Here is a 15,553-nt window from a genome sequence, read left to right on the forward strand (position 1 = left end):
ATCATAATTCTCCTACAGATGTGAAAATTGATTATACAAATTGGGTAATTCTTATTACACCCAATTAAGTCACAGTTGAGGAGCTGAGGCAAAAACCACATGGGCACATGGTACCTGCTCCAATAATTGAATTGTCTGCAAGTCCAGCTGCTAAGGTGGCCTGATGTAACCCTAAGACCAGTTTTATCTAGTAGCTGCTGAAATGACCTGCTGTGACTCTAGGATTGGTTTTAACTATCGCTGTCACTCACCAATCAGAGCTTCGCATCTCTCAAACACTTTAATGTCTATAAGCTTTATTTCAAAACCATAGGTAGCATTCTTATTTCTAATAAAGCTCCTAACCTTTTCTTTGTTCCTCAGACATAACCAAAGACTACCAGTCTATGTGTATGCTTTGAATTGCAATTCTGTGGTTCCCCAATAAAATGTTTAATTTAGAGGTTTCCCTCTATATTACATGTTGACTTCAGATATACAAATCAACAGGTGTTAAAACAATTTATTTGATTCATATGATGTGATGAAACCTGTCAGATGTTATAACTTTAAAGGAAAAGTTAAAAGATCACAAATTTATATGGAGGAAAGGATTGTTGAGATGAAGTTGCAAATGGAGACAAAGCTGGCTTTCCACCACTGGAAAGGAAGTCAGTTAAATCACTGCCAGACAGGATGTATATATATGTATTTCCATCAGTTACCTCAGTTTACAGAGAGTTATAAAATAACTCAAAGACAACAGGACTAGAATCTGATAGCCCGAAAGCATATGTTGTGGGCACTGCTTAGTTTTCTATTGAAACACAGTATTTTGTTTTCTACAGATTTATCCAGTGTTCTCTCATTACAACAAACATCACAACAAAAATTTCTCTTCTCCTTATGGAGAACCATGTTGTATGTCTTTGGCTGGAATATAACAGATGGTTGTGACTTTTTTTTTCCGTTTCGTCCTGTTGATGGCACATGGCATCTGTCTTATTACTGGTGTTAACTTTGACCACTTCATTCAGATAGCATCTTCCAGATGTCTCCACTGTAATACTTTCTCCCTACCTTAGCAGTTAATTCATGAAAAGTATGTAGGAAGACACAGTGAAACTGTAAAGCCCCACTCCTCACCCCAGTTTCACCCGTCAGTTTTGACATTGACATTTCTTATCTGAATTAATTATTGCTTTGATGATTTTCGAAGGGGAATTTTCTAATCCTTCATTTTTTTCTACATGTATTCTTTGGTTTTCTTTGGTAGTAAGAGCTCTGTTTTCTTCCTGTGTATTTGTTCACCTACATGTTAATCTCCAGTGGGGAGCTCATACCACTTTCTGAGAGCCACTTCTGTACAGCTCTGTTCTGCTCTGTGTTCATTGATTTCATGTTGGTTCTTTTAAGTTGGCCATGGTGAGAGTAATTACACTGTGGAAATTGGAAAATAATACCAAGCAGATATGTGTGTTTTTCCACAGAGATCTGGTGTTTCAACATCAGTACATCACTCTATAACACTGTGGACTCATTCATTCCTGTTTTATTCAGTAGGCTTAATCTATCACTATTTTTACTGATTTTGATGCTCAACATGTCCCAGATTTGTTATGTGGGAGCTCCTTCAAGCTGACTTCTGTGTCTCATTATGTTTTTGAGCATTTCTTTACTTTATGGCTCAACAAGATGTTCCAGAATTATCTAGATCTCCTTGCCCCACCGCTGGCATGAGCCACTTCCCCAAGGGAGCCCCGGTTCCTTTTAGTAGAGAGTAGCCTCTGGCCATTGCGTGCTGCCAACTTCTGCTCAGGCCTGCCTCTCCCCTCTTCCTTTCACCCTTTCACCCTGCCCAAAATGCCTTTTTGATGAAGGAAGGAGGGGAAATAATAAGTATTTTAAAAAGAAAGACAGGTAAAGGAGGGGAGGGGAAGAGGAAGAAAAAGACTCTTTATATACATTTTTAATCCCCTTCCCACAAATTTTACCAGAGACTAAATCTAGTCTTCGCCTGGTAATTTGGGTTTCTGTAGTGGTTACGTTTTATGTGGTTGAGAGTGTGAGAATTTCTGAAAAACAAAATCATTTGTCAACTGTGTATTGAATCCTACTCTGGATGTGCCTCACCTTACACTAGTGTCGCAATGCAGAACCCTGGCCCTCAAGGAGCTAGAAGGACAGTGAGATGTGCTGAGACTTACAGCCAATGTGTCCTCAGGGCCTGTGGACTGCAGATGTAGGCACCACCTCTGCTGTGTGAGGAAGAGAAATCAAAAGTCAAAGAGACTTCCCAGAGGAGCCTAGAATGAGATGAGTTTGGGGGTAGGACTTTGCAAGTTGGGCAAAGAGGGGGCAGGTGTTTCATACAAAGGGAAGATCATACTTGAAGCCGGAGAGATTTGGCAGACATGAGGAATGGGGTATGGTTTGGCCAGTTTTGAAACGCTTGTTTCTTCATATTATTGAGTCTAGTTTTTTTTTTAAAAGGGTAATGATCCTTTCTTATAGCCAGATTTGCCAGTTCTGAGCCACCAGCCCAGAGTTTCAGTTTTGGGGTTTCACACTAGTGCAATGTCTCCTTGCAAAGACATTGATTGCAGCGTCTTCCTGCAGAAGAAGCCATCTGAGAAAAAAACAGAAAAAGTAAAATTGGTGGACAGTCTATCAAAGAAAGATAGTAAAATATTTCTTTATAGTCAAGTGCTTTTTAGCTCAACTTGTTTTCATTGAAAATTAATCTATTCTTATTTTTAGGGTTCCCCTGCTCCATTGAACACAGAACCATTCTGATCTAAATGGACTATTCTGGCTGTCTTTACTCATAAGCAAATGCAGCTGGTTGATGACAGTAGTTTAATGCTGATCTTTTGATTATTTCTGATCATTAAAGAACAGCAGTTTATTACTTTGAATGATGTCTTGAAATGGATAAAGCTCTTTTGCTTCATAGCAGTTAAATCTGTCCTAAACCTAACCCTGAGTTTTCTTCAAAATATGTTCTTTATGTAAAAATTGTTGCTTTTAAGTGTGCTCCTCACATGGTTGTTTTTAAATTTTGCAGGCGATACCAGAAATTGCAGAAGATCATGAAGCCTTGGTAAGTTTATATGATCAATTGATATTGATGATTTAACCCTTCCTACTTTCCTGCATAATTGAGCCCTGTCCTCTGATTGTATAACTATGCATCTAGTATTTTGAATAAGTGATTTTTGTTGTGTTTGCTTTCTGTTTGATGTTCTTTTATAAACAGCTTCTTTAAAAATGCATTTCCCCCTCTTTTTTTTACTTTGCAGTAGAAAGAGTATTTTATATATGTAACCACTAAGAGATGCTATAACCATAGAAAGATTGCTACCCTATTCCTGGAGCAGTGCTAGGCATAATTTTATGTGTTACTTTAAACAAAACTTTCATTTTTTGTGGCCTGTATGATGTTCAAAGTCAAAAGTCTTTGATTTTCTTCAATGACTCAGAAAGAAAAAGGATTCACACTTTTAAAAGTATCCAGGATTGAAGGATGCAATGAAAATTATTTACTTTGAGTCTGAGAAAGTGCTTGATCACCTATCTATGAAGTGAATTATATAATTGTATCTGAAGATAGAGAACTTCTTTCTTAGAGTTTTCCCTTCTAAGTTTCTTTCTTAACCATTAAACAGAGTGAGTCCAAATACAGTCTAACAAATTCTTTGAAGTAGGGTAAACCAGTTTTCACGGTGCCGAGCCATTAAGCAGATAATTTCAGTTTGAGAAGGAACACCGCCCAGCATCTCAAAGTGTGAACTTTAAAAGCATCTCAAGGTGTGAACTTTATTTTCTAAGCGCTCAGAGAAAATCCTCATCACCTTCAATATATTATAGTATTATGCTGGTCTCAAATCATTCATCTTCTCCCATCCTTCACACACAGAAAAAGTATGAGTTGCAGGAACTCTCCTGTTTATTCAGTTCTAATAAAGTAGAAACCAATATTGAGCTTCTAGGGTAAAGCTTCTTAAATTTCATTTTGATATGTTTAATACAGTAGGAGCACTTAATGGTAATGGCAGTAGAAGCCACTTTTTATGAGACTTTATCCTGGGCATTGCCTCAATGTTTACACTCATTACTCCTAATCCACACGTATATTCACCGTACAAGTTCAGTATTTCCTTGGTGCAGAAGTTAAAATCAGATGGAGGAGCTGGCATTCAAACTTATTTTCTCCCCATCAGCTTAATAGAATTTGTGAATATAGAGGAATTGGGGGCCCTGAAGCCAAAATCATTTCTTTAAAATTTATTAGCCAGTTGTTTTGATCTTTTGGTATGTAGATATGCTGAACCATTTGTAGTTCATGGTTTTTTATTTATTAATTGTAGACAAAAGTCAATAGTCAAGGCCATGGTTCTGGTAATGACAGAGTAGCACAGTCAGACTAATACAGATAACAATTATGAAATCTAGACAAAATATTATAAACAAAACATCTAAAACCAACTATATGAAGGCACTGGGTAGCAACTAAAAACAGGCAGAAGGTAGAGGGAAGTTAACCCTTGAGAGACCAGATGGTATTGATGGGATTTGTGTGTTTGAAGCTTCTTGCCTGAGAACACCTACTCATCCAGGCAGCATGAGGTGGCAGAAAGCCTCAGTCTTAGTAAGTTACTAAGAAGATGTAGTTTGGGACTTCAGAGCAGTTAGCTAATTAGAGGGAATCCATGGAAGAACAGAAGTCCAAAGAGTAGCAGACTCCACATCTACCCCTATAAACCCTGTCCCAGTCCACTGCTGATCATTGTAGTGCACATGCACTCTTTTAATGGTCAAAACAATACCTGGAAACTAAAAGATTTGAGCAAAGATGTCAGCTATCACTCACTGCAGAATTTGGAGTTTGATTAATTTCCTGCTAGAATAAAAATCATCATTCTTCAGAGGAACAAAATGGAATTGTGAATATTGACAGTGTTTTGTTCACAATGTCCAATATGTAATAAAAAATTACTAGGTATGTAAGGAAATAGGAAAATATGACCTATGGTTAAGAAAAAAATGTAGGTAGTAGAAACTGACCCTGAGATGATCCAGATGTTGAAATTAGCAGATGAAGGTTTTTAAAAAACTTTCATAAATATGTCAAAAACTAAAGAAAAGTATGCATATAATGAATGCACAGATGGGGAGCATTAAAAGAGAAATTGAAACCATAAAAATAACCAGATGTCAGTTATAAAATTGAAAAGCACAACAGTTAAAGTGACAGTTTTACTGTATGAGGTTCAAGATGTGAGAAGAGAAAGTAGTTTTGAAGATATATCAGTGTAAGTTACCCAATCTGAAAAGTAGATAAAATGAATAATGAGTACTTGACCTGTGAGATAATAAGTGATCTGAAATACATTTAATTGGAATCCCAAAAGGAGAGGAAAAAGAATGGGAAAGACAAATATTTGAGGAAATAATTACAGAAGAAAATGATGATGGAGACATATAAAGCAAGTTCTTCAGACTGGACAAACATGGTACTAGATAGACATTCAGATCTGTAGGAAAATATGAAGAACACCAGAAATTATAAACGTGTGGGTAATATAAAAAGATAAAATATTTTATCTTGTTACTTCCCTTTAAATTCCCTTAAAAAGCTATAACTATGTAAAGCAAAAATTATAATACTGTTTGGCAGGGTTTATGACATATGTAGATGTAATATGAATGACAATGAGAGCCCAAAGGATGGAGGTATAAGAGAAACTACATTACAGTAAGCTTCCTAGTGTATAATCTTTCCTTTAAGTAGATATTAATGGTGCACATTGTAATCTATACAGTCACAACTAAAAACAGTGCAAGGAAACATAGGCCAAAATACAAAGGAGGAATTAAATCAGACTACTAAAAAATATTTGATTAATTCAAAAGAAGGTAAGAAAAGAGAAGTAGAATAACATGAAGTTGAGACAAATGGAAAACAAATAAGTTGGTTGACTTAAATCTAATCATATCATACATTAAATACAAATAGACTAAGCAGTTCAACGAAAAGGTTTCGATTGTCAGACAAAATTTTTTAAAAAGCATGGTCCAGCTCTATGCTGTTTATAAGAGATATAAAGACAAGGGCACGTGTAGGTTGAAAATAAAAGGATGGAAAACATATACCATGCTAATGCTAAAAATAATATAACTGAGTGGTTTTATGAATATCAGGAAAGATAAGACTTGAAAGCAATATATTATCAGAGTTAAATAATTAGTAATAAAAATGGTCAACTCATGAAGAAGATTTAGTCCTCCTTTGTATTTTAAACATGTATGCATCTAAAAATTTTAAATGTGCATGCACATTTAAACATGTATGCATCTAAAAATTTTAAATGTGCGTGCACTCAACAACAGCAGAATATGTATTGTTTTCAAATACACGTGGACTGTTTATCAAGATAAGACTCAAAAATTTCCAAATGATTAAAATTACACAGATTATGTTATTTGATCACAGGAAATTAAAGTAGAAATCATTAACAATAAAATAGCTGAAAAGCCTCAGATGTTTGAAAATTAGAAAACACACCTTCATATTTATCCAATTGTCAAGGAATAACCCAGTTGAAATTAGGAAATATTTTTAACTGACTAGTAATGAAAATCAACATACCAAAATTTGTGAATGCAGTCAAAGCTATGCTTAGAGGCAAGCTTGTAGTCTTAAATATCTATTTTGGAAAGAAAGGTTTTAAAAAAAAAAATCAGTGGTCTAAGTTTCTACTTAGGAAGCTTTAAAAAATGTGAATTAAGTAAGTAGAAAAAAAGAATAAGAAGCATACCAATCAATGAAATAGAAAAGAGACAAACAATAGAGAAAAAGCCAAACGTTTTTAGGAAAAAAAAGAAAAGAGAAATCCAAATATCCATACCTGGAATAAAAATGGGACTATCACTACACATTATACTGAGACTAAAAAGGAAGTAAATATTGCAAATAATTTTATGTCAATAAATTTAACATTCTAGCACTTGGGGAGGCCAAGGCCTGTGGATCACTTGAGCCCAGCAGTTCAAGACCAGCCTGGGAAACAGGGCAAAAACCTATTTCTACAAAAAAATTCAAAAATTAGCTGGGTGTGGTAGCTTGTGCCTGTAGTCCCAGCTACTGGGTATGCCGCGATAGGGGATCACTTGAGCCAGGGAGACGGAGGTTGCAGTGAGCCAAGATTATGCCACTGCACTTCAGCCTGGGCAATAGAGCGAGACTTTGTTTAAAAAAAAAAAAAAAAAAGGAAAGAAAGAAAATTTAAAATGAAATGGACAAATGCCATGGAAAACAGAATTACCAAAATGTTAGCCATGGAAATGTGTTGCTTTGGCCTCCTTTCAGGAAAGAACTTGCTAGTCAGCCTAGAAGAGTATAGTAACTGATAGTTTTCACCTATCACACATTCTAGATTCATGTCAGGTTTCAGTACTCTCCCAAGGCAGCCTTTAGTTATTGAACATAGCAGGGACACCACAGCCTGGTCATTTCTACCCATTATAGGACTCTTAGGAGGCAGTGTTTGTTCTAGAGCATCCCACTAAGTTGGCTGAGACTTTTTCATGTCTGCATTTCCTTCCTCTTCCCCTTTCCTTTCCCACTCATCATATCTGCTTCTTGGTCTCAAGGCTTTCCATATCCAATCCTGCTCTCTGCCTGCTTTATCTTCTACAGGCATTGCCCAGCCTCCCACTCAATCTCTGCTCACATAACTCCATCTCAGCATCTGCTGCTCAGTGGACTAAAACTGACATATCAAAACTGACTCATGATGAAATAGAAAATGTGGACACCCATAGCTATTAAAAATTGAATTTGTTTCTCAAAATTTTCATACAACAACAACTGGTTATACTGGTGAATTATATTATATATTATAGAAGAAATACCAAATCTAAATATATGCTTTTAGAAAATAGAGGAGAAGGACCAGTTCTTATTATTTTATGATACCAGTATCACTCTGATACCCAAACCTGGCAAAGACAATATAGAAAATAAAAATTATAGACCAGATGCAAGAATCCCCAGAGGCACATTAATAAATAGAATCAAGCAATATATTAAAGGGATAATACCTTGTGACCAATAAGGAGTTTATCTCAGAAACGGTTAAACATTTAAAAATCAATCAAGCAGCTCAGTGTTTTATGAAATAAAGGAGAAAACCTAAAGACAAAAATCATCTTAATGGAGAAATAGCACTTCATAAAATTCAATGTCCATTCATAATAAAAGTTCTCAGTGAGCTAGGAATAGAGCGAACTTCCTCAACTTGATAAAGTAATCTGCAAAAACCCCATCATACTTAATGTTGAAAGACTCAATGTTTTCTACCCTAAAGACTGAGAATAAGGCAAATATGTTTGCTTTCTGCAGTTCTGTTCAACATTGTACAGGAGTTCTTAGCTATTGCAATAAGTCAATAAAGAAACTCTAAAATCATAATATAAGAAAGGGAGATGTAAAACCATCTCTGTTCATAGAAAACATGATTATTTAGAAAATCTTAAAAAATCTACAAAGATACTGCCAGATATAATTGAAGGTCTCAGGATATAATGTCAATATATAAAAATGTCAATGTCAATATATAAAAATGAATGTATGTTTATATGTTAATAGCAACCATTGGGAAATGACATTTTAAAATTTTCACTTATAAAAGTATCAAAATCATAATTGCTTTATGGAAATAACAATTTATTTTTAGGAATAAATTCATCGATAAACATGCAATATCTATTTATTTGCTAAAAATAAATAAATGAGAGAAAATAAAGAAGACCCAAACAAGTGGAGGAATAGACCATTTCATGGGTTGAAAGACGCAATATTATTAGATAGCAGCTCTCTTCTGATATCCTTTGGCAGGGACACAGAACCAAACTATATCATCTTCAAACTCTAGCTTCAGTGCAATATCAATTATTTTTTTAAAAATTACAAATCAATCCTAAAAACTAATGGTAATATGTGGGACCTAGGATAACCACAATAATCAACAACATAGTAGAAGGGTTTCATTGACTGATTTCAATACTTCTTATAAAGTTAACTATCAAGACGGTCTGATATTGGTATAAGGGGGTAGATAAACAGATCAATGTAGTAGAATAGAGTCCAGAATCAACCTGCACTGAAATTTTTAACAAAGGAGCTAGAAGAATGTTTGCTGACTTAAGTCATACTTTCTGAAGGTAAGAGGTGTGTCTAAAGGATGACATAAATCCACACCACTCAATGTATATACATTTTATTTCCTCAAAGAGGAAAACACATGGAAAAACTCAAAAGGGCAGAGCAGACCTATGGCCATTAACCTTGACAATTAAGGATCTATTGAGCACAATTTATTATAGCTTTAAAAGTGGCCTATATTTTCATCTTTTTTTTTCAATTTCTATATTGGGGCTGGGCACGGTGGCTCATGCCTGTAATCCCAGCACTTTGGGAGGCCAAGGTGGGTGGATCATCTGAGATCAGGAGTTCAAGACCAGTCTGGCCAACATGGTGAAACCCCATCTCTGCAGAAAATACAAAAATTAGCTGGGCATGGTGGCATGTGCCTGTAATCCCAGTTACTCAGGAGGCTGAGGCAGGAGAATCACTTCAACCTGGGAAGTGGAGGTTGCAGTGAGCTGAGATCATGCCACTGCACTCCAGCCTGGTGCCTGGTGACAGAGCAAGACTTTGTCTCAAAGAAAGAAAGAGAGAGAGAGAGAGAGAGAGAGAGAGAGAGAGAGAGAGAGAGAGAGGAGAAAAAAGAAAGAAAGAAAGAAGAAGGCAGGAAGGAAGGAAATAAATAAATAAATAAATAAATAAATAAATAAATCTGTATTGGGCTTGCCCTATGGAAACATTTGGAAACACTATTCTTTTATAAAATTAGTAGCATAAATTTACATGCTTGTTTTGAGACTGGCTGAATTTTGTTGGAATGAAGATGATGTCTACTAAGTTGATGAGAAACATTTATTTGAATCATTCCAGCACACATGGTGTGTTGGCTGTGACAGTGGCTTTCCACCAGCATGTAAGTTTGCAGTTGGCTTAATTTGTGGCTGTCAGTACTGCAAAATCTTTAGCTTAACACTTTACAAAAAACAAATAACCCAAACAAATAAAAATGTTCCTGGATGTGCCATGTGGTTGTTTTATATTTGTAATTCTTTTAGCCTTGAATCTGTGAACCCAGGACTGATTTCAGAGGTGGAACTTGTTTTGTTTTCCCTGTTTGGAGCCTGAATCACTCCTCTAGGAGTGGAAATAAACATCTATGTCAAGGTTCGATAAGAGCTTTTATACCACTTCACTTGAAAGAGGTGATTGAATCCCTTGATTTGGAATGTAATAAAATTTTACCATGGCCATTCTTTCTTTGTGGCTGAGAGTTTGAAGTTGAATTTGGGAAAAGTTCTTCCATATGGGAACTTACTATGTCACCCAGCAAACAGTCCTAATGAATTATATATGTTATATACAAAACATGCATGTAATATAGTGTATTATGTAACGTGTATGTATTATATGGTATGTGTATTTTATATAAATATTATGTGCTAGTAATATATAAAATAGATCCTATTACATACTTCTTTTTATCTGTCTCTCCCTATTTATTTATCTTGTCATCAGGTAGATCAAGAGAGCTATCCTTCCTCAGAGTACCTTGACTGGTTTTATGCTGTAAAGAAGCTTTACTTTCACTAACGAATCATTCCACTAATACATACTTGAGAAGCACAGATAGCTCTATCTGCATTCTCACAAATGGTGCTCTACCTCCGTAACATCCATGGAGACTGAAATCTTGACTCCCAAACAAGTGTGGGGATTTGGAAACCAAATGATACTCTTTCTCCTCCTCTCCAGTGTTTTTCTTCTTCCCAAAGTCCTTGCAGCCTGTCCTGTCTGAGGAGTCTGTAGACAGAGCTCTGGGGTGTATTTTTGGGAAGATTGACTGTACCAGATTTTACTAAGACATTTGGATTAGGGTTCCACTGAGCAGGTAGCTAGGGGAACAGAGTCATTTTACCTTCATATATTATAGAATATAAATGTACTTTATCTTTTGCTTTTAAAGCAGCTACTGAAGACTGATGTCATCTGAATTCCTGGTCTTATCTGAATGCTGTCTAGCTAATGGGAATGAAGAGAAGAGTTTTGTTTCTGTTTTTTCCTCGAGACAGTCTCACTCTGTCACCCAGGCTGGAGTACAGTGGCACAATCTTGGCTCACTGCAGCCTCTACCTCCCGGGTTCAGCCTTCCGAGTAGAGTAGCTGGGACTACAGGCGCCCACCACCATGACCGGCTAATTTTTATATTTTTAATAGAGATGAGGTTTCATCATGTTGACCAGGCTGCTCTCGAACTCCTGACTTCAGATGATCCACCCACCTCAGCCTCCCAGAGTGCTGGAATTACAGGTGTGGGGAGCCACTGCACCTGGCCAAGAGTTTGATTCAGTAGTATGTATGTTTCTCTGCCACTGTCTGTTCCATGGCCTGTGCCACTGTTGATGTCACTGAGGCAGGCTTTTTGCCCTGTACAGATGCTGTGAATGCTGTCCTCCCATGGCGTGTGCATGGGAATATTTTTTAACATTTGAGGTGTTTTAGAATGCAGGGTACGAGCAATTATCCACTATTAGTTATCTTTCGGTTCTCGTTTTTCCTTTTTTTTAAGTAAATAAATAAATGAGCTAATATTGCTTACTGCTAATGCTATATGTTATGATGTAATAATGTTTTCACAGTAATACTAATGCCTACCCAGTCTATTAATAAATCTTACTAATTGCTTTTATTTCCTGGCTCTTATTTTTCTGAGACAGTCTTTTTACTTTTTTGTTTTGTTTTGTTTGTTTCCTTTTGCAATCTGTTATTTTGCAATCAGAAAGAGTCATTCTGGAATTTTTATTTAACCTTTCTCACTGCTCTCTTCAACTCATTATTCCACTTGTCTTTCTAGTGCTCTGTTCCTTCCTTCAAGTAAGTTTGCATTTTCTGGTTTGGAATTTCTTTTTGAGGCATGATCCTTTGATGCCACCTAGGGGGCACCTGTAAGATTGAGGTTGCCCTGTGCAGTCTGAAAAGCTGCATTTTGATCTGGTCTGAATGGTGTGGCTTTCCTTGCATTGCTGTTTTTGTTTTTGTTTCCTAGTTCTAAGAAAAGAGAATCCTTAACACAATGAAGGTGAAGCATTTGAAAATCTTGGCCTTCATTCACCATTTAAAAATCTCCCTTTTGCATAGTGATAATACAGTAACACTCACATGCCACCTACCATTCACTCCACAGCATTTGGAGGACTTTAAGCATGTTTGCTTGTTTTCATTTCTCCAAAAATCTCTGAGCTAGGTGACTGCCACCACCATCATCATCATTATCCCCGTTTTTACTAAATGAGGAAACAGAAGCATAGGATGGTGGCATAACTTGCCCACTTAGGGCTGGAGGGAGAACCCCTGCTGTCTGACTCAAGAAACTACCGACTTAGACATTTTTGTTTAGCTGGTCGCATCCCCTCTGGTCTCCAGCAGTTTTAGATCATTTTTTTTCCCTGAGAACCATTTCCCCTTTTATAGGCTCCATTTAGCATTACATCTTCTGCGGTAGTGCAGAATTTCAAAAGTTGTTTTGGAGGCTAGGCTGAATACAACAGTAGGAAGAAGGGAAAATGAGAAGGTGTTTCGAAAGAAATGTGACCTGTGTTCTATTCTACTAGTTGAAAATAAGTGGGAAGGCTCAATCTAAATATGTTAGGAGACTTTGTTTGTAGGATATCAATAATAGTATGCACGGCCCTATGAAGGAAAAATCTATATAGTCAACTTTATTTTTAAAACATTTAGCCTAGGAATCAGTGTTGTTGCATAATTCAGTGTACTCAAAGAGTATTTATTATAAAGGTGTTCATATTTATGATGATGATAATTTACAATAAGGGTGAATATCTGTAAAAGACTCTGTGCATCTAAGTCTCTGCTAAAGTGTTGTTTTGAAAGCTCTAAAAACCAGGATATTATCTGATAAGGGTCCTAGGTAGAACTGCATTTGCCTGAGCCCGATCTCTGTTTGGATTTTCAAACCACATATTAGAGCCTTTGTAAAGCCTGCTGAATCTCAGCAAGTCTTTTGGTCAGCAAACCCATTATGTGGAGTGATTATCTCCATTGATACGCCAGAAAAGTTATTAACTAAAGACAAAATGCTGGCTGACATCAAAATGAATATGTTTACTTGCATCTATATTGTATCTGTGTTTCCACCCAGAGGGATATATAGACCACTTTTTAATAAGTGCTAATCCTCCTAATAGAAGTATTTTTAATTTTCTCTTTTGATGTGTATGAGTAATAAAGGAAGCACATTGCTTTCCCTAAGCGACTCCAAATTTCATTAGCTATGAAGCTCTTCTTTAAGCCATGATTTACTGAGTGTTTATATGCTACACATTTTATTAAGCACTCTGTAAGTAGCTCTGTGGCTAAATAGGTATCACCACCCAGTTTTTCAGCTGAATAAACAGGCTCAGACAAGGTCAGTGAATTGCCCAGAACAACACAGCTCACCAGAGCAAGAGTTGGTGTGAGCCCGGGTCTGCTGGATGCTGAAGCTCTGGGTGACCTCAGCAAGGCCGTTCTGCCCCTTCTTGTCACTCATGTTGGTGAGGAAGTCACCAGTGGCCCTGCTGTTTATCTCTTAATCTTTTAAAATTCTGCATGTATTCACTTTCCCAGAACTTTCTTGCTTCTGTGTCTTTGCTCAGCTTTGGGGCTCTTGACTGTTATGCCTCCCTGTGTTTTTCAGCTTTGGAGACATGCTGTCTTTCACCCTGACGGCCTTCGTTGAGCTGATGGACCATGGCATAGTGTCCTGGGATACATTTTCGGTGGCATTCATTAAGAAGGTAATGCAGAGTGTGCCTCTTTAGGCTTTCCTTACTGCCTTCTTTCATAGTCGTTTTTCTCTGCTTTGAGGATATTTCATAATTGTCTTCCCTTTAGTTCTTTATATTGAAAGATGGGTGTGTTTTTTTGTAATATTACATATATGGGGGTCAGGAAACCCAAATTCTATATGAGAACGATTGTAAGAGATAAGGGATTGCATGTGCGCACCCATAGCTCAGGCCAAATCAGTGCGTCACACTGTTAACTGCACAACTGTCTGTTCATTCCCTGTGCTTGACTCTGTTGGTTTCAAGACCTAAACAGAGTTTCTACTGTCATCCTTCTTGAACCTTTAATCTTCAACCTGGTGTCCACGGACAAGGAAAGAGGCAATGTGCTGATTACCTGCACAGCTAGGTTTGAAGCAGGGATATATGAGAAGGAGGAGTGCCTGGGACTGTGTGTCTTAGGCAGAGTGAGCCTACTTACTTGTAATCATGGTACAATGAATCTCTCAGACATCACCCAGTTCTACTGATTGTTCTTTTGGGAGAAAACAAATAAAGATGGACCTGGTGCAGGTAAAGGGGACAGAAGAGCTACCACCATTCCTTGCAATTGAATTGTAACGAATTTGCAATTCTGTTTCCATCCTTCTGACTAAAAACAAATAGTCTTGAGCTTGTGACTCTCAAATGTAGATTAAATCATGGACAATTATCATTTATTATTTTTTCCTTTCTTTGTATTTGCGAAATGGTTTATAAATTCATTGGTATTTCTCCCCCCACTACTGTATTAGGAATAAAGAGATGCTCAGAATTCATAACTTTATTTCATAAGTATCTATTACTGGGAAGGGTTATCTAAAATAGAGAATTTCAGTGAATCTGTGCAAGCCAGAAAATCAGAGAGCAATCCAGTAAGAGTCACTTGAAGTTTTTAAGCCTTTTATTTTAAAATAATGGTAGACTTAAAGAAGCTGAAAAACATCGGTCTTTGAGAGACCAAGGTGGGTGGATCATTTGAGGTCAAGAATTTGAGACCAACCTGGCCAACATGGTGAAACCTTGCTCTACCAAAACTACAAAAATTAGCCAGATGTGGTGGCATGTGCCTGTAATCCCAGCTACTCAGGAGCCTGAGGTAGGATAATCACTTGAGCCTGGAAAGCAGAGATTGCAGAGAGCCGAAATTGTGCCACTGCATTCCAGTCTGGGGGACAAAGTGAGACCCTGTCTCAAAAAAAAAAAAAAATTAGTACATAGTACAGAATGTTCCTATATACCCTTTATCCAGCCTCCCCTAATGTTAACATTTTGCATAATGAAAGTATGGTTATCAAAACTAATAAATAAGCCATGGTGCAATGCCAGCATTTGATTTCACCTGTTTTTCTATGAATGCCGTTCTCTGGTTAAGGATCTGACCCAGGATCCCACATTGAATTTGGTTGTTGGGGCTCCTTAGCATACCCCAGTCTGTGACAGCCCCTCAGCTTTTTCATTTGTCATTTATGACTTTGACACTTTTGAAAGGTACCAGTCAGTTATTTTGTAGAATGTTCTTCAATTTGGATTTGTCTGATATTTCCCTCGTGGTTCAATTAAAGAAGGTCATGCATTTTTGGCAAGAATACTACAAAAG

General features: G+C 36.9%; 1 protein-coding gene across 10 annotated transcripts in view; it reads left to right on the forward strand.

The window, feature by feature from the left end:
* ELMO1 (engulfment and cell motility 1) overlaps positions 1-15,553 on the forward strand; it is a 569,594-nt gene that overhangs the window by 198,702 nt on the left and 355,339 nt on the right. For all 10 annotated transcript variants that reach the window (XR_004271412.1, XR_004271414.1, XM_032286647.1 and 7 more), the window contains 2 exons: positions 3,047-3,082; positions 13,824-13,923. Coding sequence is in view for 8 of the 10 variants with exons in the window: in XM_032286647.1 (XP_032142538.1) it covers positions 3,047-3,082; positions 13,824-13,923 (136 nt within the window). In the remaining 2 variants the exon portion in view is untranslated. The remainder of the gene's footprint in view (positions 1-3,046; positions 3,083-13,823; positions 13,924-15,553) is intronic.

The sequence above is a fragment of the Sapajus apella genome, unplaced genomic scaffold (assembly GCF_009761245.1).
Source record: "Sapajus apella isolate SASKATOON/1434 unplaced genomic scaffold, GSC_monkey_1.0 scaffold19, whole genome shotgun sequence".
Taxonomy (NCBI): Eukaryota; Metazoa; Chordata; class Mammalia; order Primates; family Cebidae; genus Sapajus; species Sapajus apella.